The following is a 27,928-nucleotide window of genomic DNA, read 5'->3' on the forward strand; positions in this document are numbered from 1 at the left end:
AACCTAGTTCCCTTCCTGCTTCATCTGCTAGAGCTATCTCATTGTTATCTGTTAAAGACTAGTGATATGGACTTTAAGAAAACAGGATAAAAAGACACTTATTGTTGCTGTCTACAGATAAAATTGTTCCAAAGACAGATTGACCCAATCCTTCAGTGAGAAATTCAAGACGCAGCCAACTCTGAGGCACTTTGTGGCCACTCCTGTTATTGTCAGTTAGACTGGTTGTAACACGTGGTAACTGACATGTAGTCTATTCGTTTACTTACTCCTTTACTGAAGAGAATGATTGAGTGCTTCAGGTGACAGCATAATGAAGACTGAGAATTCCCACCAATACTTTATTAACAAGTTTCCAGAATAAATTACCTAATAAGGCGATCAGATCAGTTTTATTCTGCTTTTATTTACAAATAGAAAAGGTATTTTAAAGTTTCCTTAAGATTTAGAACATTTGGTGGGGGGGATGCCTGGGTGGTCCAGTGGGTTAAAGCCTCTGCCTTCAGTTCAGGTCATGATCCCAGGGTCCTGGGATCGAGTCCCACATCGGGCTCTCTGCTCAGCAGGGAGCCTGCTTCCTGCCTCTCTCTCTGCCTGCCTCTCTGCCTACTTATGATCTCTGTCTGTCAAATAAATAAATAAATAAATAAATCTTAAAAAAAAGAAAGATTTAGAACATTTGGGGGTGCCTGGGTGGCTCAGTCATTCAGCATATGCCTTTGGCTCAGGTCATGATCCCAGGGTCCTGAGATGGAGACCCACATCAGTATCCCTGCTCCACGGGGATCCTGCTTCTCCCTCTCCTACTCTCTCTGCTGTGTTTCCTCTTTTGCTGTGTCTCTCTCTATCAAATAAATAAATAAAATCTTAAAAAAAATTTAGAACATTTGTGTGTTACTTTGCATAACCTTTGAGTTTGAAGTTTGTATACTACTGTTTTTATAGGTAAGATTATATATATATAAATTATATATACATATACATTTTTTTTCAAAATCCATGATTGCTGTTTAAATCCTCATATGACCTGTGGGGTATGGGAGTAACCAGAGTTCTTTCTTTTTTTTTTTTTTTTTAAAGATTTTATTTATTTATTTGACAGAGAGAGATCACAAATAGGCAGAGAGGCAGGCAGAGAGAGAGCGGAGGAAGCAGGCTCTCTGCCAAGCAGAGAGACCGATGCGGGGCTCGATCCCAGGACCCTGGGATCATGACCTGAGCTGAAGGCAGAGGCTTTAACCCACTGAGCCACCCAGGCGCCTCACCAGAGTTATTTCTAAAATGAGTTGTTTGGTTTTTTTTTTTTTTTAATCTTTACTTGGTATGCTATACACATAAACCAATCCAAAGTTTTAGGAATATGTATATAAGAAATAATTTCCCTAAGGTATGTCAGGACAGTCTTGTATATTTTTATTAATTTTTGTTTGAAGATTTTGTATTTTTTTTCATTACTGGTATATTTTATCTTATCTGACAGAATGACAGATTTTTATGTCATTGTATGAGTGATGTGAATAATCATGTGAAATGTTTTGGGATAGATGCTATATTTGTGAATATACTTGTATGACTTTTTTCATTTAGTAGAAACCTTTCCATCAGTATGGAAAACAAAGGAAATTGCTTTCCACCATAAAATCTGGCCATCATCAAAGATTGAAGCTTATTTTTCTGATAATAAAACTTATTAGTACATTATTCAATAATGTACTTTCATTCAATAATGTACTATTCTTTAAAATGAAACAGACACAAACAAACAAACAAAAAAAACCCATTTCCTGTATTTGCCACTAAGGATTGTTGACAGAGAAAAAATGGAAGAGAGATTGCAGGGTAGCAAAATGACTTCTTCCAAAGCCTTTGAAATATTTTAAGACACTCTTTAACAGGCTCTTTATTATATAATTGGAACTAAGGAAGAAATTCAAACACGTGCAGGTTTGGCCCCTTTACCAAAATTGGAAAGGAAATACATTATAACGGATGCCCAAACTGCTATTGAGGAGCTGACACCTGAGTAGAGGCTTCACCATTCCATTCAGACCAATTATTGACACCTGATCTATGCAATGGACTGTAGCAAAAGGGACAAACCATTCTAGGATTTTGTGATTCAGTGATATTGGAGCTCCACTCATGACTAGTGATCACTCTATTCCTTAACAATTGCTGGTGGTAACCCAGTCCAGAGCATAGTTGTTCCAGTTAACAAGTATAAACCTTTCTCAAAAACCTAGAAACAGAATTACTTTATGATACAGCAATCCACTTCTGGTATATACTCAAAAATGGGAAGAATTTGCCTATATACCAAAAATATTGAGATATTTCTGAATTCCTATTTCTACCAAAAAGTGGAAGCAACCCCAAAGTCCATCAACAGATAGGAATGGATAAACAAAATGGGATATGACATACACTGGAAGATTATTCAACCTTGAAAAGGAAAGAAATTCTGTCACATGTTGCAACATAGATGAATCCTGAGTAGATTATGTTAAATAAAATGTCACAAAATGACCCATACTGCAGAATCGACTTCCATGAGATATCTAAACTAGTCAAACTCATGGAAAGAGAAAGCAGAATGGTAGTTCTCAAGGGCTGGAGGGCTGGAGTAGTGAAGAGTTATTGTTTAATGAGTACAAATATTTAGTTTTTCAAGATGAAAAGAATTCTAGAAATCAATGGTGTTTCTTATTGAAAAACAATGTAAATGTATTTCATACCAGTAAATTCTACACTTAAAAACTGGTAAAATGGTAAATTGTATGTTAAAATGGTAAAATTTTATAATTAAAAACATTTTAAGAGATTCTTTTTAAGATTTCTACTCTACACATCTGCCTTCAAATCATGATGAAGGTTTAAACCTGAATGTATCTGGATCGAGACTCAGTGCACACTCAGGCTAAAACACTTGTATTCTTCCACTGCATCAATTCTCACCTCAGTATGAGCAAGCATTCAAACCTGTAGGAACTGCACCCTCTCTTTTGCCTCTAATTGATTTAAGAGGAAATAAACGAATGATATAGAGTATGCTTCTTTCTGACTTCATTATCAGGCTTGGAGGAAAGGCACCGATCAGGAGTCATCTTCCCTCTACTGAACAGGACCTGGCGGTATAAGGAGGGAAAGAATCAAGCCCATTGATGTGTTGGGCTACTGTTCTAACCTCCTTTGGCCAGATGTGATAAGCTGAATTTAATTTGATGCATTTCCCCATAAGAAAAAGCCAGTGAGCAAATAACTCACAACTGTAATTCCGCCTAGAGAAACCACTCTCACCATGACAGTTGCCAATTATAGCCATCCTTAGTGAGGAAGACCTGGAGGAACATTGTAAGGAGCCTACCCTTGAGCAGAGGTGGAAGAATGAGAGAAATAAATATTTACACAACTTCATTAGCTCCACTGATGTCTCTACAACACTAGAGAAATAACATTTTTTAAAAAGAAGGTTGTCATTAACAATGTTTAATTCCGTGAACTATGAATATATGCGGCAGGGAGGTTGGTAACAGGTCATTGCTACATTAGCCATTACTCCAAATGCCTTTGTGCAATCTACTAATAATAATTAGGGGGTTGAGCTGCACCTGGGTGACTCAGTTGGTTAAGTCTCTACCTTTTGCTCAGGTCATGATAGGGTCCTGGGGTTGAGTCCTGCATGAGGCTTCTTGCTTAGCAGGTAACCTGCTTCTCCCCTGCCTGCTGCTCCCCCTGCTTGGGCTCTCTCTCTCTCTCTCTCTGACAAATAAATAAATAAATAAAATCTTTAGGGGCGTGCCTGGGTGGCTCAGTGGGTTAAAGCCTCTGTCTTCAGCTCAGGTCAGGATCCCAGGGTCCTGGGATTGAGCCCCACATTAGGCTCTCTACTCAGCAGGGACCCTGCTTCCCCCACCCCTCTCTCTGCCTGCCTCTCTGCCTACTTGTGATCTCTCTTACTCTCTCTCTTTCAAATAAATAAATAAAATCTTTTTAAAAAGTAGTAAGGTGGCTGATACATACATATAAATATTTTCTCATATATCTCAGAAAGAAAAGTTTTCATTATAATGATAACAAAAAATTACAGGTCCAGGAAAAATTAAATTATCTTCAAACCACTGCACACGAAACAGACAAACACATCAAAAAATGGGCAGAAGATATGAACAGACACTTCTCCAATCAAGACATACAAATGGCTATCAGACACATGAAAAAATGCTCATCATCATTAGCCATCAGGGAGATTCAAGTTAAAACCACATTGAGATATCACCTTACACCAGTTAGAATGGCCAAAATTAACAAAACAGGAAACAACATGTGTTGGAGAGGATGTGGAGAAAGGGGAACCCTCTTACACTGTTGGTGGGAATGCAAGTTGGTGCAGCCTCTTTGGAGAACAGTGTGGAGATTCCTCAAGAAATTAAAAATAGAGCTTCCCTACGACCCTGCAATTGCACTCCTGGGTATTTACCCCAAAGACACAGATGTCGTGAAAAGAAGGGCCATCTGTACCCCAATGTTTATAGCAGCAATGGCCACGGTCGCCAAACTATGGAAAGAACCAAGATGCCCTTCAACGGATGAATGGATAAGGAAGATGTGGTCCATATACACTATGGAGTATTATGCCTCCATCAGAAAGGACGAATATCCAACTTTTGTAGCAACATGGACGGGACTGGAAGAGATTATGCTGAGTGAAATAAGTCAAGAAGAGAGAGTCAATTATCATATGGTTTCACTCATTTGTGGAGCATAACCAATAGCATGGAGGACAAGGGGCGTTAGAGAGGAGTAGGGAATTTGGGTAAATTGGAAGGGGAGCTGAACCATGAGAGACTATGGACTCTGAAAAACAGTCTGAGGGGTTTGAAGTGGCGGGGGGGTGGGAGGTTGGGGTACCAGGTGGTGGGTATTATAGAGGGCACAGCTTGCATGGAGCACTGGGTGTGGTGAAAAAATAATGAATACTGTTTTTCTGAAAATAAATAAATTGGGAAAAAAAAAAAGAAAGAGACATATATAAATAGAAAGAAACAGTATGTTGTAAAACAAATAATCATGCATATACTTCAAGGAATTTTATTTGTCACAAATAAATTTACAAATTCAATCCAATCATAAAGCTTAAATTAAATTATGAATAGAAGAATTCTTCTTCCTTTGTTAACATCTACTGATAATGAATTATGTGAAAATGTTTGTTCTACCTACTGAAAATATAGCAGTGAATAAAATACAAAATCCTGTCTCCTAAATTCTATGAAAATGTTTTTGTGAACAGATACAGAATTTTGTAAATGAGAATAAATTTCTGAGTTTTATCTGAAGCTCACATTGTCAAACCACTCCCTGCTTAATTTTCCTCAAACATACAAATATTACTTACCATCCCTGGGCGCTAAAGGAAAACCTGTGACAAAATTTCTGAACAAGAAAGTAATCAAAGGACATAGAAATGGCTCTCAAATTTTGCCTGAAATACAGAGGAACAAAATTAATATGAAAACGTAATTAAGTAAAATATCTCACAGAGCTATTTTAAAACACATGTTAAATGACTAACTTAAAAAATAAAATAAAGCAGATCTTTGAGGGAAAAAATTGATGAAAGGGGCAAGCTCAAATCAAAATATATAAAGTGAAAAAATCACAATCATAATTATAAGAATTTTTAGACACTAAAAGCAATATTAGCAATATTATGTGATCACAGAGTTTTTATTTCTGTATTTATACTTTCCATATTTCTATATGTCCAGTTATGTTTCAGAATCAGAAATATCATAAATGCTTCTTTTGAAACACAGTGTTTGGGTCCATCCATAATAAGGACAGTTATACTCTTACTAAGGAATTATTTATAGGAAAGGAGTCTGATAGCAAATATAAAGTCATCTTTAAAACCCAGATTTCAAGATAAAACATTACTAACTGCCTTCAAGAATCCATTCAGCAACAGTCATCTAACAAAATGTTCTAACTGGGGCGCCTGGGTGGCTCAGTGGGTTGAGTAGCTCTCTTCGGCTCAGGTCATGATCTCAGGGTCCTGGGATGGAGTCCCGCATCGGGCTCTCTGCTCTGCAGGGAGCCTGCTTCCTCCTCTCTCTCTCTCTCTCTCTCTCTGCCTGCCTCTCTGTCTACTTGTGATCTCTGTCTGTCAAATAAACAAATAAAATCTTTAAAAAAAAAATGTTCTAACTGTCCAGGTCATCAGGAGCTTACTCTTCCTCTTATATGCTTTTAATGTCTAATGCATTAGCTTCCACTTGTACATAAACAACAGCACAAAAGCTATCCTTGAAGGTCTGTGTCAAAGGACAGTGGCTGCCCCAGTGCCAGGTTTCAGCGCAGGCAGCAGGCACCTAGGAAGCAATGTGTGTTTGCTGTGCAGAAGTACACAGCTGAGTCTTCAGGTTGGGTGTCTCTGATGTGCAGGGAGAGATGTTTGGCCGTCTCATTGAATGAGACAGTGAGTCTTGGGTCTTCTTTTGTGGCCATGCTTGAACGAATGCATATAAGTGTTGGGTTCCATGATCAAAGGAGCGAGACTGATAAAAAGTGAAGGTCAAGCAAAGATTTATTTTGTGCCAGCACCAAGAATCAAACCGACCAGTCGGGGCTGTCTCTTACAGAGAGAGTGACCCCCACCCCCAGGCTCACAGAGCAGCTTTTACAGAGCAAAGGCCATGTGGTTGCGCCTGGCCAATGAGATTGTAGCACACAGAGAAAAGTTGCATAGTCATACTAGGTGACACACGGGTGGCCAATTGAATTATAATTTACCCTTTAGTAGCTGTTTGAACTAGCCTATCACTCTGGTCAGAATTAGCGCCTTAGTTTGGCACCCAAAAGGCAGAGTTTAGATTCTTTGGTGGTTAGGGAGATAGTAGGTGTGCTTTACTGATTGGACACCTCCACCTGGCCTGAATCATCCTTGCATCTGGGCTCTTTTCTCAGGGACTGGTCAGCCATATTTTACTGGTTTCCCAGACTTGCTTCTAAGAAAGTTCCTCGGGGGGGGGGGGGCAGAGTCAATTTATGTTCACTGCATAAACAACAAAATGACTGTTCTACCGAGGTGGGGTTGCTCTGGCTAAATAGGCCCTTACATTCCTCCCTTTTCTTTGGAGTTTAGTCAAATCCTTGACTTTTCAGCCAGTTCTATGTCCTCCTGTTGTAAGACGTTATATTGAGCTTGTAAGATTAACATTTTTACTGCCCCAATTCTCTTTTGTACAAATGACATTAGGGTGTTTATAATGCAGGGGCCAAAAAGTAACATTAGTAATAGTAAAACTAGGGGGCGTGAAATTGCTGATATTAGGGAAGTCATCCACGGAGACCAGTTGAGCAAACTTTTATACCATCCCTGGGGGTTTCTGTGTTGTTGTTTGCGCTCATTTAGTCTTTTTTTAACGGCTACCAGACTGTTCTTAATGACTCCGGTGTGATCTACCCAGAGACAGCATTCCTCTTCTAGGCTATGCACAGCCCCCTTTTTCTAGGAATAGTATGTCAAGCCCTCTTCTATTTTGCAGTACTACTTTAGCTAAAGAGCTCAAGGAATCAGTTAGTTTGTCTATATTTTCATGCATATAGTGTAGGTCAGCATCTACTTGGGACCCAAGAGCCTCCAAATCTACTTTTTCCTTTATTAAGGCTACAGTTCCTACTGCTGTGGGCCCTGCCATCCCTGCCACCACTAGTGCTGGAATTAGGATGGGAACCACATGCTTTGTCCGTTCTATCCCTGCAGTAAATGATGGAACCCCTCGGTTCCTCCGTAATAATCTACTTGGGGAAGGTTGTGGGCAGTTACAGAGTTCATTCCAGGAAGAGTTTGAGAACAAAGCAAGATTAACACATGGCGTGAGCCCTGAACTGCAAGCAAACCAGGCCCCAGCGGGAGCCTTAAGGAAGTTAGTAAAGACAGTAGGGGCTATTATGGTCTCACATAGGTCCTTATATTGGGAAGATTGCTTTCCTTTTTGTTTCGCAAGGCAAAGTCCCTTTCCTTCTATATCCCCTAGGTTTAGTCTAGGCACCTTTCCCCATTCACAAGAGTCATAAGAACTTTCATTCCTAATCTGTCCCTTCCGAATCCCTATGGTAAGGTTGGCCCCCATTCCAATATAATATGGGGGGTTTAAGCATAGCCAACAGTCCCGAGTAATATTAGGATCTGAAGTATTTAAAAAGCTAAACATTGAATCTATCAATGGGAGTAAAACTTTGGTGGCGCTGTGGTCATTGTCAACACTCTCTTTTTTATCCTCCATGACAGCCTCTTTTGGAGTTGGGGTGATGGGTGGTCTGGTTGATTTTGGTGCTTGGGAGGATTTAAAACTGGGTTCGGCCCTATAGGCGGGGGTGGTTCTCTAATCTTTATTTTTTGGATGGTGAATTGCCCGCCTCTGTCTGTGCCAGCTTTATAATATCTGAGGCCCCAAGATTGGCCATACTCCCAAAGACGGTCTTTGGGGTTGATGACTGTGATAGATATATTTGCACAAAACCTCCCATACTGCCAGGACGTGGTTGAGGGGAAGATCCTGACAGCCAAATTCCCAACAAATTTTTTTTGTTACACAGTTGTTCGTTCTGGTGGGTACTACAGTTATATGGGGATCATGGTTTGTTCCCCAGTCAGAGGCTATTGTCTCACAACCCCATCATGCACAGTAATAGTCTGAAGCCCACCGTATTCTGTATGGCTCAGACAGTGAAGGCACTCCCTCATGGAGATCAAAGCCTAAATAAGTGGCGTGGCTCTGACAAAGCTGTGCTTTCTTTGCTGACACCCGATACCCTTTTTCCTGCAGAGTCTGTAAGAGGGCTCTCATCCTTAGCAAGCATGACGCATAGTCCTCAGTGACTATTAGCAAGTCATCAACATACTGTAACAGAGTGACTCCCAGGTTAGAGGTTCTGTACTCATGTAAATCCTTGTGCAAGGCCTCCTTGAAGATAGTAGGTGAATTCTTGAATCCTTGAGGAAGTCTTGTCCAGGTGAGCTGGCCTTGGAACCCTTCCTGTGGGTCAGACCATTCAAAAGCAAAAAGGGGCTGAGACTCCCTTGCTAAAGTTTTGCAGAAGAATGCATCCTTGAGATCTAAGATGGTATACATAGTTCTTTTGGGGCCCAGGAGGGAGAGTAAGGTAAAGGGGTTAGGCACTGTCGGGTGGATATCTTCAACCCATTTATTAACTTCCCACAAGTCCTGAATGGGTCAGTACTCCTCAGTCTCAGTCTTTTTGATGGGCAGCAAAGCTGTGTTCCATGGAGACTTGTAAGGAACTAGGATCCCATCTCCTCGGAGGTGGTTAATGTGTTTTCTTATCCCTTTCTTTGTTTCCCAGGGGAGGGAGTATTGCCAGATGCGAATGGCCTTAGCCGTCGCTTTTTTTTTTTTTAATTTTTTATTTTATTTTTTATTTTTCAATTTATTTATTTTCAGAAAAACATTATTCATTATTTTTTCACCACACCCAGTGCTCCATGCAAGCCGTGCCCTCTATAATACCCACCACCTGGTACCCCAACCTCCCACCCCCCCGCCACTTCAAACCCCTCAGATTGTTTTTCAGAGTCCATAGTCTCTCATGGTTCACCTCCCCTTCCAATTTACCCAAATTCCCTACTCCTCTCTAACGCCCCTTGTCCTCCATGCTATTTGTTATGCTCCACAAATAAGTGAAACTATATGATAATTGACTCTCTCTTCTTGACTTATTTCACTCAGCATAATCTCTTCCAGTCCCGTCCATGTTGCTACAAAAGTTGGGTATTCATCCTTTCTGATGGAGGCATAATACTCCATAGTGTATATGGACCACATCTTCCTTATCCATTCATCCGTTGAAGGGCATCTTGGTTCCTTCCATAGTTTGGCGACCGTGGCCATTGCTGCTATAAACATTGGGGTACAGATGGCCCTTCTTTTCACGACATCTGTATCTTTGGGGTAAATACCCAGGAGTGCAATGGCAGGGTCATAGGGAAGCTCTATTTTTAATTTCTTGAGGAATCTCCACACTGTTCTCCAAAGAGGCTGCACCAACTTGCATTCCCACCAACAGTGTAAGAGGGTTCCCCTTTCTCCACATCCTCTCCAACACATGTTGTTTCCTGTTTTGTTAATTTTGGCTATTCTAACTGGTGTAAGGTGATATCTCAATGTGGTTTTAACTTGAATCTCCCTGAGGGCTAATGATGATGAGCATTTTTTCATGTGTCTGATAGCCATTTGTATGTCTTGATTGGAGAAGTGTCTGTTCATATCTTCTGCCCATTTTTTGATGTGTTTGCCTGTTTCGTGTGTGTTGAGTTTGAGGAGTTCATTATAGATCCTGGATATTAGCCGTCGCTTTTAACTGTACCACCACTGGAGGCTGTCCCTTGGCCAAGCCAGGGAGCTTCCCTTCTGCCCAGACTTCAGGAAATTCAACCTGTAGAGTTTGGAGAAGGTCCCCCTCACCCATGCACCATCTCCTCTGGTATTGAGTCTGGCTTGTAAAGAAGGTATTCATCTACTGCTGCCACAAGCATGTACACAGTGGGTTCTCTCAAACTTACAGTTATATCTCCTTCCGAGAACTGAATGCCAGCCAGCTAGTTTGTGGAGAAGATCTCTTCCCATCAGGTTATATGAGGCATTAGGGAGGACCAAGAATAGATGTTTGACTACTCCCAAGGCCAAATTTAGAGTCCTTTCTGTTGTCCATTTATGATTTTCTGTCATTTGCCCCTTGCACCCAGACTTCCTCTCCAGATAGTTCTCCCATAGGTTTAAGTAGTGATAAAAATTGGGCTCCCAGGTCCACCAAAAAATCAATTGAATTCCCCTCCACCTCAATTTTGACATGAGTTTCGGGGAGGGGCTCTGAACCATGGCCCCTTCTGTCTTTGGTGCCCAGCATTGCTGCCTTCTTTTTGAGGCACTCCTTGGCCCAGTGTCCTTTTTCCTTGCAGTAAACACACCGGTCTTCATCTAAGTCTTCCCACCTGTTTTCTCTGTGCTTAGGCTTTTCTTTCCATTGACCATCTCCTACCTGCCTTTTCCCTTTACAATGACCTCTTGCCTCCTGTCTCTTTCCTGCCTCATGTAACGCCAAAACCTTAACTATTTTATTGGTCTGTTTTCCATCTTCCTGTGCATACCTATTGTTAAACACCTTTTCTGCTATTTCCATTAACTCAATCAGATTCTTCCCTTAAATTCCTTCAATTTTCTGAAGTTTCTTCCTTATGTCTGGGGCTGACTGATTGGCAAAAGCAAAATTTATTGGCCTCTGATTTTCAGGCGCCTCAGGGTCAATCGGACTATACATTTTATAGGCCTCAATAAGCCTTTCTAGGAAAGCCCCCGGGGACTCATTCTTACCTTGAGTCACTGCACTAATTTTAGATAAATTTATAGGTCTCCTTGGAGCCACACAGAGACCTCCCAGTAGAGCCTGGCAGTAGATCGGAAGCTCTCCTTACCTTCATCGGAGTTTCATCCCAGTTGGGGGGTTCCTTTGGGCAGTAGTACTCCATTTGCCAGGAATCGAGGTCCCAGCCAAGTCTCTCATTTATCACTTTATAGGTTTCTCACATAATGCAATCCCTCTTTTCTGCATTAAAGAGGGCCATAAGGAGCTGCTGAATATCCACCCAAGTGGGCTGGTGGGTAAGAAAGACAGTCTTCCAGAGAATAATTAAATCCTGAGGATTGACAGAGAAGGATTTATGTTGGGCCTTCCAGTTATAGATATCAGAAGAGGAGAAAGGGATATAGGTTAGGTGGGGGTGCCCTCTCCCATCTGGTAGAGCAACCTCACAGAGAGGCAGCATTGGTGCCAATGGAACCGGTGAGGTAGAGGCTGGCAGAGGGGGGTAGTTGGAAGGGGAAGGATTGGGGTGGTCTTTCTGCTTGGTGGTCCCATAGGTGGATCCTGACAGCATATGAGGTGGACTAGTAAGGGTATCTTGGGACCAAGAGTCAGGTTTAGGGGACAGATAAGGTGGGGGGAGTTCCATGTCCTCCACATCTGACAGAGGCAGGACAGTCTTCTTGCCTGGTTCCCTCTCATTTTTCTGTTCTGGTTTTGGTGATCTTACCTGCCTTAAAGGGAGAAAAATGCTTTTGTTAGTAGGGGAAATGTGAGACTTGAGCCATGACAGTGGCTCTTCCACCAGGTATCGCCAGGCCACGATGTATGGTATTTGGTCTTGATGGCGATCGGAAACCTAACTCTGGGTACAGTAGATTTGAGCCAAGGCAAATGTTCCTTCTGGTGGCCACCCTGTGGAGAAAGTGGGCCACTCTAACTGGCAGAGTGTTTTTAGTTTTCCTTGGTAAACCTTGTCACCCAGCTGGGTAGCTTTACCCTGAAAATCCTTGAAATGCTGAGGAACAGACTTTGGGATGTCAGAGGGGTGTCATGGGGTGTCACTTACTCCCCACTTGCCCCATTTCTTCAAAGACAACAAACAACACAACAGACAACAAAAATACAAGACAAAGACAACCGCAGACCCAGCAGCCCTTACTTGACCAGATATCAAGTCTAAGGATGTGCAAGATATAATTCCAACTCAAAAACACACAACCTGCCACTGATGGGGATTTTCTCAGTCCCCTGACCGTCTAGAGGGACCTAAACCCCCTGGCGATCTACCAGTGGAGGGATAAGGCATCCCCACATCCACTCCAGCCCTGGGGAACAATGCTGCATCCAGCTTCACCCCAGTGGGCTATAACCCTGGAGCTCCACAAGCAGACAGACAGAAAGAATCTCGCAGAATAAAATCTCGAGATCTTACCTCCGGAGGCTTTTCCCAGATATTCTGATGCTGACTCAGTTCTCATCATTTAATCCTGGACAAGCCCCCAAATGTTGGGGTCCGTGATCAAAGGAGCAAGACTGATACAAAGCAAAGGTAAAGCAAAGCTTTATTTCACGCCAGCACCAAGAATCAAACTGACCGGTTGGGGCCGTCTCTTACAGAGAGAGCAATCCCCACTCCGAGGCTCATAGACCAGCATTTATAGAGCAAAGGTCATGTGGTTGAGCCTGGCCAATGAGACTAGCACACAGAAAAAGGTGCATAGTCATACTAGGTGACACATGGGTGGCCAATTGAATTACAATTTACCCTTTAGAAGCTGTTTGAACTAGCCTATCACTCTGGTCAAAATTAGCACCTTAGTTTGGTTACCCAAAAGGCAGAGTTTATATTCTTTGGTGGTTAGAGAGTTAGTAGGTGCACTTTACTAATTGGACACCTCCACCTGGTCTGAATCGTCCTTGCATCTGGGTTCTTTTATCAGGAACTGGTCGGCCACATTTTACTGGTTTCCCAATCTTATTTCTAAGTAAGTTCTTCTGGAGGGGGAGGGTCCATTTAAGTTCACTGCATAAACAGCAAAATGGTTGTTCTTCCAAGATGGGATTGCTCTAGCTACGTGGGCCTTTACACAAGGAGCTGGGGACCTTTTCCAAGTTCTTGCTTATAACAGGTGAAGAATTATAGGCACTGTCTGAATAACCACAGTTGATAACAGAGATGCTTCCCTCCTGGACACTCAGGGTAGAAGGATGCTGCTCCACATTCTCTCCTTGGCTGAACCCTGTGCAGAAAGAAAAGGTCAGCTTATTGTGCTTCAGAATGCTCTTTTTCTACACTAAGTGGAGAAACCTGAGTAAGCCAGTCTTGACTTCTGAAGAATATCCACTAATATACTCTGAACTCAAAGTTCAGCTGCAGCCACGGGAACATGATTAAAGCTCCCATGGATGTCTTCATGATTCCACACCATTAAGCTCAGGTTCAGAATTAGAGCCTCAAGCCAGCTCAGCTCCCTCTATTACCAGACTGTCCCTTCTTTCCTCTAACAGAGGACTTTCCCATATTGTCAACCAGCCAATAAGAAAAAGACTCTCCTTCTGCCATAGTCTAGTCCATCAGATGCACTAAAATGAACCCTCCACGTGTTCTGCAGGTGCACTGCCTTCTTATGGTCTAATCTCTACTGAACTGGCTGGGCAAATGCTTTTCACTTAGCCTGTGTCTCTGAGGGACAAATTTGCATAGAGAAATCTGACATGCTTTAAGAAATCTATTTGAATGCTATGTGTCTTATATAATGCAAAGTATTGAAAGACAGAGTAGAAATTCTGAGAAATCATCAAGCTGCAAACTCAGAAAATATAACTATATGAGTTTATTCTTAAAGTGTTTTCATTTTCCCAAATCAAAATAGATGGCATGTCCTCCAATGCAATGCTGCCTCATAGACTCAGAAGAATATTCTCTAAAGAATCCACTATCCATCCTGTCATGCTTCCCACTTTCTGGTCAACACTGTTTCATATATCATATTTTTCCTAAATGCCATGACAGTGTTCTTTCCCCAGGACTCATTGATAAAGTTCTATAATCCTGTGAGTTTCCAAAATTATCTCTCTCTTCCAACACCCCTTTTTCATTCATGTGTTAATCTTGGAATCTTCTGATGACCTCTGTGAGAAAAAAAAATCACAGAAGCATGAATACTGTATGTTCTCAGGGAATGGTACCAAAAAGAAACTGGTCCTAAAAAATTGATCAAGAGAAATGGTCCCAGGGTGCCTGGGTGGCTCAGTGGGTTAAGCCTCTGCCTTCAGCTCAGGTCATGGTCTCAGAGTCCTGGGATTGAGCCCCGCATCAGGCTCTCTGTTCATCAGGGAGACTGCTTCTTCCTCTCTCTCTGCCTGCCTCTCTGCCTACTTGTGATCTCTGTCTGTCAAATGAATAAATAAAATCTTAAAAAAAAAAAAAAAAGAAAGAAATGGTCCCTGGGAAACCAAGACTACCTCACTTCCAAGACCATGACTTTCCTAATTTCTGTGATACCTACTCTTAGATCCACAAAAGGACAAAGAATAAAACTCATGTGCGTCCTCCCCTCCCACCTTGAAAGATTTAAGGACAGCTATGGTGAAGAATATCAACTCAAAATATAAATATATGCATATATATGAAATGTGTTTTTACACTCCCCATAAAGTAAGAATTCTCAAATTCTTCTCTGGGAAAAATTCCCTCTACTAGTGGGAAGGTCAATTTTTGCAATTTTTAGGTGTGACCTTCAGAAGTTAATGTGACCATTCATATGAATGACTCTCTTCCATGGATTAACTGTTGCACAGATAAGGCCATCCCTTGTGTAAAATTCTCAGCTCCATCATGTTTTCATAGAATATTGTTTTCCTTATGGCCTAGGAAAACATCATCTACCATCTTCATGAACTGCCAGCTGCAGGACCCCTAAATACCCAGTGATCATTTTGCAGACAGTGTGTGACTTATGCTCATTATACTCACTCTGCCTTCAAGGGATGTAGACCTGGGATAATAAATATTTGTTATTTGGGGAAAGTCCTTAGAAATACATGTTGGTGTTCACATGACACCATCACCTCTGGCTTCCTCCTACAGAAACAGTGAGTGATATATGAGTTTGCTGGTAGAATCATAGTGACTCAGCCTGAGTCTCCCTTCCTGCCCAAGGTCTCAGACATTTACATAAATTAGAACTCTACATTCAGGTATTCTAACTAAATGGACCACAATTTTCTCAGAGCAATGCTGCAGTTATATTGCTGGGCTTGCATTAGATGCTTTTTCTTTACCCAGCACAATGGCCCGATAGCAAGGAGGCAGGGGAAAGAATGTTAAACCGGAAGTGAGGAAACCCACTTCCTTTCTTGCCCAGCTTATTCACTACCTAATTGTTCCATAGGGTCATCTTGGATACAGTCTCTGATGTGTAAAATTAAGTTGAACTGAAGGATTTCTAAGGGCTCTTCCAACTCTAAATTTCTTTTATACTATATAACAATGCAAATATTTATTGAGGACTGGTTGTACGCACTGTGGACTGGTGTCAGAGTGGGTGAAATTGCCTGCATCATGGAACCCCAAGACTATTCTCTAGTGGGTTTAATCTAGTGGGTTTGAGGTTGATCCTAGCCTACACTGAGGACTTGACAGAAGCAGAGACATGGTTCTTAGAATGAGATCCTATCTTGGCTTTCATTTCTTCTATGAGATCAATAGTATATCAAGGAGAACTATATCAATATTAACATGAAATAAAATAGGACTTTGTTCACTGACAGAAAACTCCTCACAGGCAGTGAGACCAAAGGGCTCCATGGCTGAGCCATGAGCAAGCAGGATATTCTTTCGGAGATTTCTTATATATATCTATACATATAACTTAAGAGTACTGTATGAAGAAAAGAAAGAATCTCCAGAATCGAGACAAACTAGAGAAGGCAGATGAGCTTACTAATGTGGAAAGCAAGAAGCACTTTCTAAAACCGCCTAATTGCTTTCTGCATTCTGGCTTTTTCCTTAAAACTTTAGTTTGGAGTTTCAAAATTTCTAGCCAGGGATACGTATATAATTTTTGAGATCAATTCATAATGAAAATTTGGGAACTTTATTCAAAAACGGGAAAAAGCCATTAGGTAATGTTTCAAGGAGAGACATTTTTCTAAAATTCTTTAACTTGAGGCGTCTGGGTGGTGCAGTTGGTTAAGCTTCTGCCTTTGGCTCAGGTCATGATCTCAGGGTCCTGGTATTGAGCCCCACATAAGGCTCCCTGCTCAGTGGGGAGCCTGCTTCTTCAACTCCCTGTGCCTATCTCTCTACCTATTTGTGTGCTCCCTCTCTCTCTCTCTCTCTGTGTGTGTCAAATAAAAAAGTGAAAAAAATCTTCAAAAAATTAATTAATAAATTAAATAAAATGCTTTAACTCTTTATACATATTATTTTCTTGTCTCTGAATTTAATATTTTAAAGACTTTTTTCTTTTCAACTATCTCAACTAGGTTCAAAGAAAAATGAGGCCGGGATACCTGGGTGGCTCAGTGGGATAAATCCTCTGCCTTCGGCTCAGGTCATGATCCCAGAGTCCTGGGATCCAGCCCCATATTGGGCTCTCTGCTCATCAGGGAGCCTCCTCTCTCCTCTCTCTCTCTGCCTGCCTCTCTGCCTACTTGTGATCTCTCTCTGTCAAATAAATAAATAAAATCTCTTTCTAAAAAAATGAAGCCAATGTACTGAGGCTTTCAGTCCACCTCATACCCCCACTCAGGTATGGGCTTCCAACTATCACCTTCCCCATGACTATTTCACAACAGATGAGCCTACACTGCCACATCATGTCACCCAAAGCCCACAGTTTTTCTAGGGTTCACTCTTGCTGTTCGACATTCTGTGGGTGTGAACAAGTGTATAAGGCATGTATCTACCATTATAGTATCATATAGACAAGGCTCACTACACTAAGTATTCTCTGTGATCTATTGATCCCTGCTATTCTCCTCAACCCTTGGCAACCACAGTCTTTTACTCCCTCCATAGTATTGCTTTTTCCAAAAAGTCAGAGGATCAGAATCATACCCTATGTAGCCTTTTCAGATGGGTTGTATTCACTTAGTAAAATGCTTTTAAGTTTCCCCTATCTCCTCACTCCTTCATAGTTCATTTCTTTTTAGCAGCAAATCATATTCCATTGTTTGGATGTAACACCATTTATTTATTCATTTGCTTATTAAAGGACATACTGTTTACTTCAGAGTTTTGGCAAATGTGAATAAACTGCCAAAAAACACCTGTGTAAGGTTTGTGTGTGGACATGTTTTCAACCCTTTTGGTAAAAGGACTCAGGAAGACCATTGCTAGATCATAGGATAAGAGTATGTTAGTTGTGTAAAAAACTACCAAACCACTTGATCAAAATGTCCATGTAAACACTTTGCATTTGTAGTAATTTCCCAACAATACTTACTATACACCCTTGGCTGCATGTCAAAGCCCCAGCTAGTCCAAAGCAGGCACAGACAGCACAGGTGGCCCCGCCCAGTGCTCAGCTCTCACACAGCCTGCTGTGACCCAGAACCTGAGCCTGCATGTGTTCCTGCCTGAGTCCTGCTGCCCACCTATCTCTCTGCTCAGGCACTTGTTCTCCCACTTATAGGACTCACTTATAAAAGACAGGTACAAAGACAAAACTAGTATTAATTTCAAGACAGTGAAGGCACAACATCAAACTAAGGGCAGGGTTCCTTGGGAGAATGAGGCGCTGTGTAACTGCACAGGTCCCATGCTCAGGAAGCTGGCTTTCCTCCCAGCTTCAGAGAGTCTGCCCATCTATCTCTATCTGAATTTTCAGGGGCACAGGCCTTCCTATCAATGCCCTTTTCTCAACATAAAAACCAGTGCAGGCTGGAATTCTGTGTGTGCTGGAATCTTCAACATTCAAGTTTCAACTCTGGGTTTGGGGTCAACAGTCTTTGTCTCTGGCTACAACAGAGAGGAGGATCATTTAGGCTTTTCCTGGAAGCTTCCAACTCCCTTTTCCAAACTGGAGGTGATTTTACATAATCATGAAAATAGATCCATTCAAAATACAAGGAAGAACAATAGATTTTCATGGAACAGAATGAAAACTTCCATGAGCTCTTCTCCACAAGGTGCTGTTTAGAAATGACTGAAATGGATACTTCTGTCAGTGATATATGACCACACATCATACAAATACTTCAAGGAAATCATTCAGATTTTATGACTCTACAGTCTTCTAGATGAGGTACTCAGAGAATAAGTTCTCATGTCACCTCAGATTCACTAATTCGATTCCACCAAGTCACTTATGCTCTAAAATCCTCCCTTTAATTGCGAGTAAAATGAACATACCTATTTTCAGTGTATTACCTTATTGAAATAGAAAATATATGTAATGAGACAAGCAGAGTGCCTGATCCTCAATAAAATTATTTTATTATATTTGTATTTCCCATAGTGAAAAAGCTAAACACAAACTTTAAAAATGTTATATACATTCTCCTTACTATTCTTTGAAAATAAAAAAAAATCTATAGTAACTAAAAAATTCAGTCAGATCCCTCTGTTTGTTCAAGATCTTCTAATTGTTCAAGACATTTCCATCTGACTACTTACAAATAATTTATAAGCTGACTGCAAGGACATCTGTGTTCCCAGGGTACTGGATATGGGCATCTCTGTCACTTGCTCCAATGCTGCCATGATAGAGCTTTTTACCAGCAAAGGGCTTTCTGGGGGAAGAAACAGGCAAGGAATGTGAAATGACAACCCCGATGGGTCTAATTTTAGAAGGAAAAACATGCTGTCACATAAATCTGAAAATCTGGAAATGTGCAAAGGCTGCAGTTGGAACAAGTGCCCGCCCCGGGGAAGGTGGGGGGGCTGCAGGCCCAGCTGCAGTTTGGGTGCAGGCTACAGATCACCAGGGAGAACTGTGCCTCCACTGCACACAGGTAGGTGGCTGAGTCTTCCAGTTGGGAGGCCCCAATGTGGAGGGTGCTGGACCGTTCCTTAGTATTCACTGTGCAGTTTAACCTCCCACTCTGCTTCATCCCTGAAGCGATGTAAAACAGCCCCATGAGACTGTCGCCCCTGGGGTGCTGTCGGAACCACTGCACACTGCGTGCAGTTTCGGAAAAATTGCATTTGAGAGTAGAGCTGTCTCCTTCCTGGAGCCTAAGGGCTGAAGGGTTCTGCTCCACCGTCATCCCTCTCACCCCTGTGTGGAAAGAGAAAAACAAACACAAGTGAGGTGTCTTGGGGGTCGCCAATGCAATTCCCAAACTTGCAAAATATCCTAAGACACACCGCTGAGGTTGTAGGACCCTCTTGGAGTTCCCCTACCATTGTGGGCTGTGGGCTGTGGACTCCACCCGAGTACCCATGAGGAAAGCCCCCACTCACAGCAAACCTGGATGCACAGGAGCCCCAGGAGAACTCCCCAATGTCTCCTCATGATTCCTTATCTATGTGATGAGGTACTTCTGCCTACTGCAGAGCGTAGAGTCTTGGATTCAGAGAAACTGTGTCTTACAGTCAATCCCTTTCAACAGAACCACCGAGCACCAATCACACCTTAGCCCTGTCATACACAGAACTCCAGACTCCACCCACAGTGGCCCAGGACAGGGCATGCTTATGTCTTCAAAACTGTGCTGCTCAACAGTGCAGGGAGGTAGGGGCAATACTTCTAATATTAGAGGATAAATTTTTTTCTTAAAACGCTTCATGTAAGGGATTTGTGAGTTAGTGTGTGAAGAAAGGTGAATGATATTTCAAAAAGATTCAAGGCCTAATGGGGACTCCACAAAACCTTGAAGAATCACAATGCAAAGTGTCTCCATTCCCCAATTTGCTTAGTTTGTGAGACTACGTGAGAATTCCACTATATGATGGTAAAGGAAAACGATCTGATATCATGCGTTATATATTGCAGAAGTAACCATAATTTCTGAAATTAAGACAGTTCCAGACCAAGACAGACAGTCACAATCTGTATTGATTATTATTGCAATCATAATTTGGCTGATGAAAATTAAGAGGTCGGCACAATGTCCTCTCTAACTTTCACATCTCCATCGCTCCTGTGTGATGGACCCTGCTCATCCACACAGCTGAGTCTGACTGGGCCACTCGTTGCTATTCAAAGTCAATGTTGTCCTCTTCCTTTCCTTCTCTTTGTTTTCCTTATTGTTTCCTCTCTTCTTTTCCTCATTCTTGCTCCCTCCACTCTCAGCAGAGATATATAAAAAGGTAAGATATCTGGGGTTTTGAAATAATTTCAAGACCAGTAAGTTTGGGGTGTTAATTATTATCATATTAATTAAGAGGTGTTTTCTGTTGAGTTTCCATGCTCACAATGCCCAGAAATATTCCTTTCCTGTACCTGTGAAGAATTATCTGTATAGTGGATTTCTAGAGACATGGCCTCAGATGTCTGAGGTAGATATGAAATGGCAGAACCTAAAACCCAAGATGAGCTTTACACAAACACAGTCCCCCCTCTCCCACATCTTTGCTATCTATAATTGGACTGGCTAACATGATATCTGTTCTTTCTTTTAACTGTTCAACCTTGGACCATCAGAAAAATCTTTATTTTTGGTAAAGCCTAGAGTGCCCCCTAGAGTAATGAAGCTGTCAGCAAAGACACCCCAGAGGAAGCAACTCTGCAGACACAGCCCCCAGCCCCATTCATTCCAAGGTTCCTAACGAAGGAAATGCCCATGGTCAGAAACTAAAATTACTGCTTAGATTGGCGAGGATTGAAAGTGGACCAAATCCTACTTTTAAAAGGGAATTTCATGGAAATGGATATAAAAGATAATTTGGTAAGTCTCATCTTGTGCTACTTATTTGATTTCATTACCTTAGTTCAAAAGAAATCCATAAATACTTATTGAGTCCTTAGTTTCAATTGAGGTAATTTACTAGAGCTAAGAATATATATAAGAGTAATGAAGTATTATTCAGCAGTTTAAAAGAATGAAATCCTGCCATCTGCAACAACATGAATGGAGCTGGAGAGCATAATATTAAGGGAAATAAGTCAGTAAGAGAAAGACAAATATGATATGATTTCACTCATGTGAACTTTAAGAAACAAGTCAAATAAGGAAAAGGAAAAAAATAAGACAGAGAGAGATAAATCAAGAAACAGACTTGTCATTAAACAGAACAAACTGATGGTTACCCGAGGGAGAGGCTGGGGATTGTTAAATAGGTGAGGAGATGAAGCAGTGCCCTTGTCCCGATGAGCAAACACCAGGTGTTCTGTGGAAGTGTTGAGTCACTATATCGTACACCTGAAACTAATACAACACTGTATGTTAAGTAACTGGAATTTAAATAAAATCTGTGAGTGAGTGAATGAATGAATGAACTTTTTTTTAAAGACTTTATTTATTTATTTCACAGATGGACCACAAGTAGGCAGAGAGGCAGGCAGAAAGAAGAAGGGAAGTAGGCTCCCCGCTGAGCAGAGTGACCTGCGCAAAGCTCAATCCCAGGGCCCTGGAATCATGACCCGAGCCGAAGGCAGAGCCTTTTTTTTTTTTTTTTTTTTTAAGATTTTACTTATTTATTTGGGAGAGAGAGAGAAAGCATGAAAGGAGAGAGATGAGAGGGAGAAGCAGACTCCCTGCCGAGCAGGGAGCCTGATGTGGGACTGGATCCCAGGACTGTAGGACCATGACCTGAGCCGAAGGCAGTCACTCAACCAACTGAGCCACCCAGGTGCCCCCGAAGGCAGAGGCTTTAACCCACCAAGCCACCCAGGTGCTCCCATGAATGAACTTTTTAAGATAATACATAAAAGTGGATAATATAATAGTTTACAGTCTACAGGGGAAAGAGAAAGGTACATAGTTAGAATCAAAGAGTGGGACCCTAAGAGGAAAGAAAAGTAAAAACTATCTGATCCCAGAGGAGGTAGAAATGCTTGTACTTTGTGTCATTGTGCAAAATCTTATGAAGAATGTGATCATTTTCTCCCTTTCTCTTTTTGGTGAAAGAATAGATGAGAACATGGATAAACCTTTATGATGTCTTTTATGATTGAAGAGATTGGAACACTGCACACTGTTGGTGGGAATGCAAAATGGTGTAACCATGAAAACAGTATAGAGGTTCTTTGAAAAGTTGAAAATAGAACTACAATGTGATCCAGAAATCCTACTTCTGAGTATTTATCAAAAAGAATTGAGGGGCACCTGAATGACTCAGCTAATTAAACATCTCACTCTTGATGTGGAATGAGGTCATGATCTCAGTGTCCTGAGGTGGAGCCCCATGGTGAGCTCTGTGCTGAGCGAGGAGCCTGTTTAAGAGTCTCTCTTTCCCTCTGACCCTCCCCACCCCCAACTCTCTCTCTCTCAAAAAAAGAAAAAAGAAATAAAAAAAAAGAGAGAGACACCTAGGTGGCTCAGGCAGTTAAGTGTCTGCCTTTGGCTAGGGTCATGATCTCAGCGTCCTGTGATTGAGCCCTACATTGGGCTCCCTGTTCAACAGGGAATCTGCTTCTCCCTTTCTCTCTGCTGCCCCCTGTTTGTATTTATTCTTTCTCTGTGTATGTGTCAAATGGATAAATAAAATCTTTTTTTTTTTTAATGAAATCAGGATCTTGGAAAGATATTAAGCACTCCTATGTTCATTACACCACTGTTCACAATAGCCATTTAGGGAAACAACTTGAATGTCCAAAAACAGATGTATGGATAAAGAAAGTGTGCTCAATACATAAGTGGAGTACTATTCAACCTTAAAGAGAACAACAACAACAACAAAAAAAGGAAATCCTACAATAAGCAAACATGTGGATGAATCTTGAAGCCATTATGCTAACCGAAATAAACCAGTCACAGTAAGACAAATAATGCATGATTCCACTTAAATGTGGTATCGATGATAGTCAAAGAATCAAAGTGAATCAAAAAAGAGATTACCATGGTCTCTGGGCATAGGATAATGGGAAGTTACTGATCCATGAGCAAGATGAAAGAATAGAGAGTTGCTGAACAACATTGTACCTCTTCCAACAATCGCGTATCGTACACTTAAAAATCCCAGAGGTTCTGTCTCCTGGTAAGTGTTCTTCACATTTTACAGATTAAATTAAAAAAAAAAAATAAGACCCTACAGGTCTCACCTGTTATAATGGCCAAAATCTAAAACACTAGTACCACCAAATGTTGGTGTCAAAAACTTAGGAATATCCCAGATCAATCCAGTGAAACTCACCAAAGTGGTAATTAATAAAAGTGTCATGTGCACACACCAAATAGACAGTTTACGAACTGTAAGCAATCAAACGTGGCTATGGGAAGAGGCTCGGGGTATATTATTAAAAAGCAGCTTATATCGTGAGGAGACTGGGAGTGTCTGTTCTGTTTTAAAGAATTCAAGAGGTAAATGTGTATTATTAATATGGGTTAATAATGGAGTTTTATTAAAGATTATATTTTTAAGCAACCTCAACCCCCAACATGGGTCTCAAATTTACAACCATGAGATCTGGAGTCACAGTTCTCCTGAAAGAGCCAGCCAGCACCCCACCGCCTCCCCGCCCCAGTTTACCACGTTTATCCAAATATCTGAGGACAATTCTTATTATATACCCTTTTGGATTGTTTAAAGTATAGTTTCACATGCATTTATATTTATACACCTTTGAAAATAAAATTGATGCTTTAAAAGAATTAAAGAAAAATTACATTATACCAAGAATATATAACTAATGCAATAGGAAATATATTAATATTCTGATCATAGCTCACTCATAAAAACTGTGGATAAGGAGAGGATAATTTAAAAAGCTTGCCACAATATTGGCAAAGTCTGCTAGTGCAACATAGACATTGACTTTCGATTATTCTTTTTTTTAATTTTTAATTTTTTATAAACATATATTTTTATCCCCAGGGGTACAGGTCTGTGAATCACCAGGTTTACACACTTCACAGCACTCACCGAAGCACATACCCTCCCCAATGTCCATAACCCCACCCCCTTTCTCCCAACCCTCCTCCCCCCAGCAACCCTCAGTTTGTTTTGTGCGATTAAGAGTCACTTATGGTTTGTCTCCCTCCCAATCCCATCTTGTTTCATTTATTCTTCTCCTACCTCCTTAAGCCCCCATGTTGCATCTCCACTTCCTCATATCAGGGAGATCATATGATAGTTGTCTTTCTCCGACTGACTTATTTCACTAAGCATGATACGCTCTAGTTCCATCCACGTTGTCACAAATGGCAAGATTTCATTTCTTTTGATGGCTGCATAGTATTCCATTGTGTGTATATATACCAAATCTTCTTTATCCATTCATCTGTTGATGGACATCTAGGTTCTTTCCATAGTTTGGCTATTGTGGACATTGTTGCTATAAACATGCGGATGCACGTGCCCCTTCGGATCACTACGTTTGTATTTTTAGGGTAAATACCCAGTAGTGCAATTGCTGGGTCATAGGGGAGTACTATTTTCAACATTTTGAGGAACCTCCATGCTCTTTTCCAGAGTGGTTGCACCAGCTTGCATTCCCACCAACAGTGTAGGAGGGTTCCCCTTTCTCCGCATCCTCGCCAGCATCTGTCATTTCCTGACTTGTTGATTTTAGCCATTCTGACTGGTGTGAGGTGATATCTCATTGTGGTTTTGATTTGTATTTCCCCGATGCCAAGTGATATGGAGCTCTTTTTCATGTGTCTGCTTGGCCATCTGGATGTCTTCTTTGCAGAAAGGTCTGTTCATGTCCTCTGCCCATTTCTTGATTGGATTATTTGTTCTTTGGGTGTTGAGTTTGATAAGTTCTTTATAGATTTTGGACACTAGTCCTTTATCTGATATGTCGTTTGCAAATATCTTCTCCCATTCTGTCAGTTGTCTTTTGGTTTTGTTAACAGTTTCCTTTGCTGGGCAAAAGCTTTTGATCTTGATAAAATCCCAACAGTTCATTTTTGCCCTTGCTTCCCTTGCCTTTGGCGATGTTCCTAGGAAGAAGTTGCTGTGGCAGAGGTCGAAGAGGTTGTTGCCTGTGTTCTCCTCAAGGATTTTGATGGATTCCTTTCTCACATTGAGGTCCTTCATCCATTTTGAGTCTATTTTTGTGTGTAGTGTAAGGAAATGGTCCAATTTCATTTTTCTGCATGTGGCTGTCCAATTTTCCCAACACCATTTATTGAAGAGGCTGCCTTTTTCCCATTGGACATTCTTTCCTGCTTTGTCGAAGATTAGTTGATCATAGAGTTGAGGGTCTATTTCTGGGCTCTCTATTCTGTTCCATTGATCTATGTGTCTGTTTTTGTGCCAGTACCATGCTGTCTTGATGATGACAGCTTTGTAATAGAGCTTGAAGTCCGGAATTGTGATGCCACCAACTTTGGCTTTCTTTTTCAATATTCCTTTGGCTATTCGAGGTCTTTTCTGGTTCCATATAAATTTTAGAATTATTTGTTCTATTCCTTTGAAAAAGATGGATGGTACTTTGATAGGAATTGCATTAAATGTGTAGATTGCTTTAGGTAGCATAGACATTTTCACAATATTTATTCTTTTCAATTTATTCTTTTCGATTATTCTTTACACAATGTACTGACTCCCATACATTCTCACAATCCCATAATCTGTGGCCCTCTGTGAGAGTTTGCAAAACAGAAGTTAGAGAAATCAATAGTGAAAAAGCATTTTCTCTCACCATATTTTCTGGGCACTGAGAACAATCACACTTGAGTTCTTACTGTCAGAAAGCCAACTGATCTGTTTAACTGGTCAGGACATGAGCCATATCTTCCCCTCTGTTTCTGCTCCCAAGCCTACATGTTGAATATCAGCCCAAGTCTGCCACCTTATTCACTAGGAAAGAAAGCAGGGCCGAGGTTCCTGGTCTCTCTTTTCCTTGCTCGGGTACATGTATTTCTCCTCCTTTCCTCCCTTTCCTTCTTTCTCTACTTAAACCTGGTTTAGAGCTGAAGCTCTTGCATCACCTCTCCTGCCACACTTTGTCAGGAAGACACTGGGCAGGGGCCACCTTCTCAGGCACATTGTGTGTCTCTGAAAGTGTCATAGACACAGCAACACCCACCAGGATGCCCTGAACAACTTGTGTGGCCGGACATTCACCACAAGGATTAGCAAGAGACCACTTCATTTGTTATGCAGATTTACCTTGAAATTACTTATGCTCAGGCTGAGGAACTCTTGGCATGAAACTGGTCTCAGTGTCACTAAGAAACAGCTGGGGTTGGGGAATGTTACTTCTGGTTCCTATGCTCTAGTCATTTGTATGATTTTTGTACCAATCAGACACTGACAGACAAACAACAGATTGTGCTGGAACCAGAGTCAGTCAGGCAGAGAAGCTCAGCATCCAGCCCCCTGTTCTGCTCAGAGTTTGTGCTCAGCTCCCCCTGCAGTCCCCGTCACTGTGTCACTCAGGGCACAGTAGTACACAGCTGAATCTGAGGCTTGCACTGAGCCTTTCTCCAAGTGGAAGGATTTGGAATCTTTGTTGTAGGTGGCTTCAAATCCTTTGTTGCTTCCCTTCTCCTTGTCCCTTGAGGCTTTCAGGAGGAGCTCTAGACCTTCTTCTGGATACTGGACATACCAGAAAAGAGTGGGGTAACCTGTTGTTGTATAAGTACAGTTGATAGTCAGGGAAGCCTCTTCTGAGAGGGTCACTTGGCTCTCCATCTGAGTCACTGATTCTCCATGGGTTTGTCCTGAGGAAAAAGAAAGGAGACCTGTGTCACCTTATGTATAAGCTCTTGGAGAAATTACAGTTAAGCATTTTGCTGACACAATGGAAGAAAGAATCCAAATTTTAAGAGATATTTTACTTACCAAGCATTAAGAGTACCACAGTCACGAAGACTGGAGAACACTTCATCTTTGGAGTGTCACCTAAATAATGTTCTTCATTCTTACCATGGAGAAGGTTGGAGTGACAGAAATGATCAGTGGATGCCCACATTTCACTCAGGAAATGTGATTGTGGTAGGAAGCTGCACCCCCTGGTGGACAGGGACTGAAATGCGTGCATGTTGGCCAGAATCCTCCCCAACGCAGCCATCCCTTACAGCCCTGACTCCACGCTTCACATGGCAGGCTTCAGGTGGCTCTTGGAAGCCTGAACAAGAGCAATCCTGACCTCTCAGGTCTATTTTGTTCTTCTTACTCTACCTGGTGTGGAAATTCTTTAACACACATCCCAGGGAATTTCTGTAGCTGAGAAGACGCCCATTTTATTGAGCATTTTAGAACAGCTTTTTTTTAAAAAAAAATATTTTCATATATCCATTTAGAGCCAGCCAATAATCCAATAGAATGTCATCAAAGGGTTTTAATTTGAAATCAAAGGAAGTAATAAGAAGTCACATCATTATTCTTCAGTTTTCAGACCTGCACCCCGCATGTGGAACAAGGACTGTCATTCATTACACGCTCACTCTATATTTGCTGAATTACAAAAATAATGAATAAACAGCTTTTGATGAGGAATCACTATTACTAGAATATAATATTTCCTCAGTCCTAAAT

General features: G+C 41.3%; 1 pseudogene and 1 gene segment (V, D, J or C); both read right to left on the bottom strand.

The window, feature by feature from the left end:
• Positions 1–6,351: 6,351 nt before the first annotated feature.
• On the bottom strand, positions 6,352–13,801 carry LOC122894553 (annotated as a pseudogene).
• Positions 13,802–26,776: 12,975 nt separating this feature from the next.
• Positions 26,777–27,314, bottom strand: LOC122894554. The segment is given in 2 exon segments: positions 26,777–27,111; positions 27,233–27,314. Coding segments are annotated over 2 exon segments (381 nt in total).
• Between the last annotated feature and the right edge of the window lie 614 nt (positions 27,315–27,928).

Source organism: Neovison vison, chromosome 13 (genome assembly GCF_020171115.1).
Source record: "Neovison vison isolate M4711 chromosome 13, ASM_NN_V1, whole genome shotgun sequence".
Lineage (NCBI taxonomy): Eukaryota > Metazoa > Chordata > Mammalia > Carnivora > Mustelidae > Neogale > Neogale vison.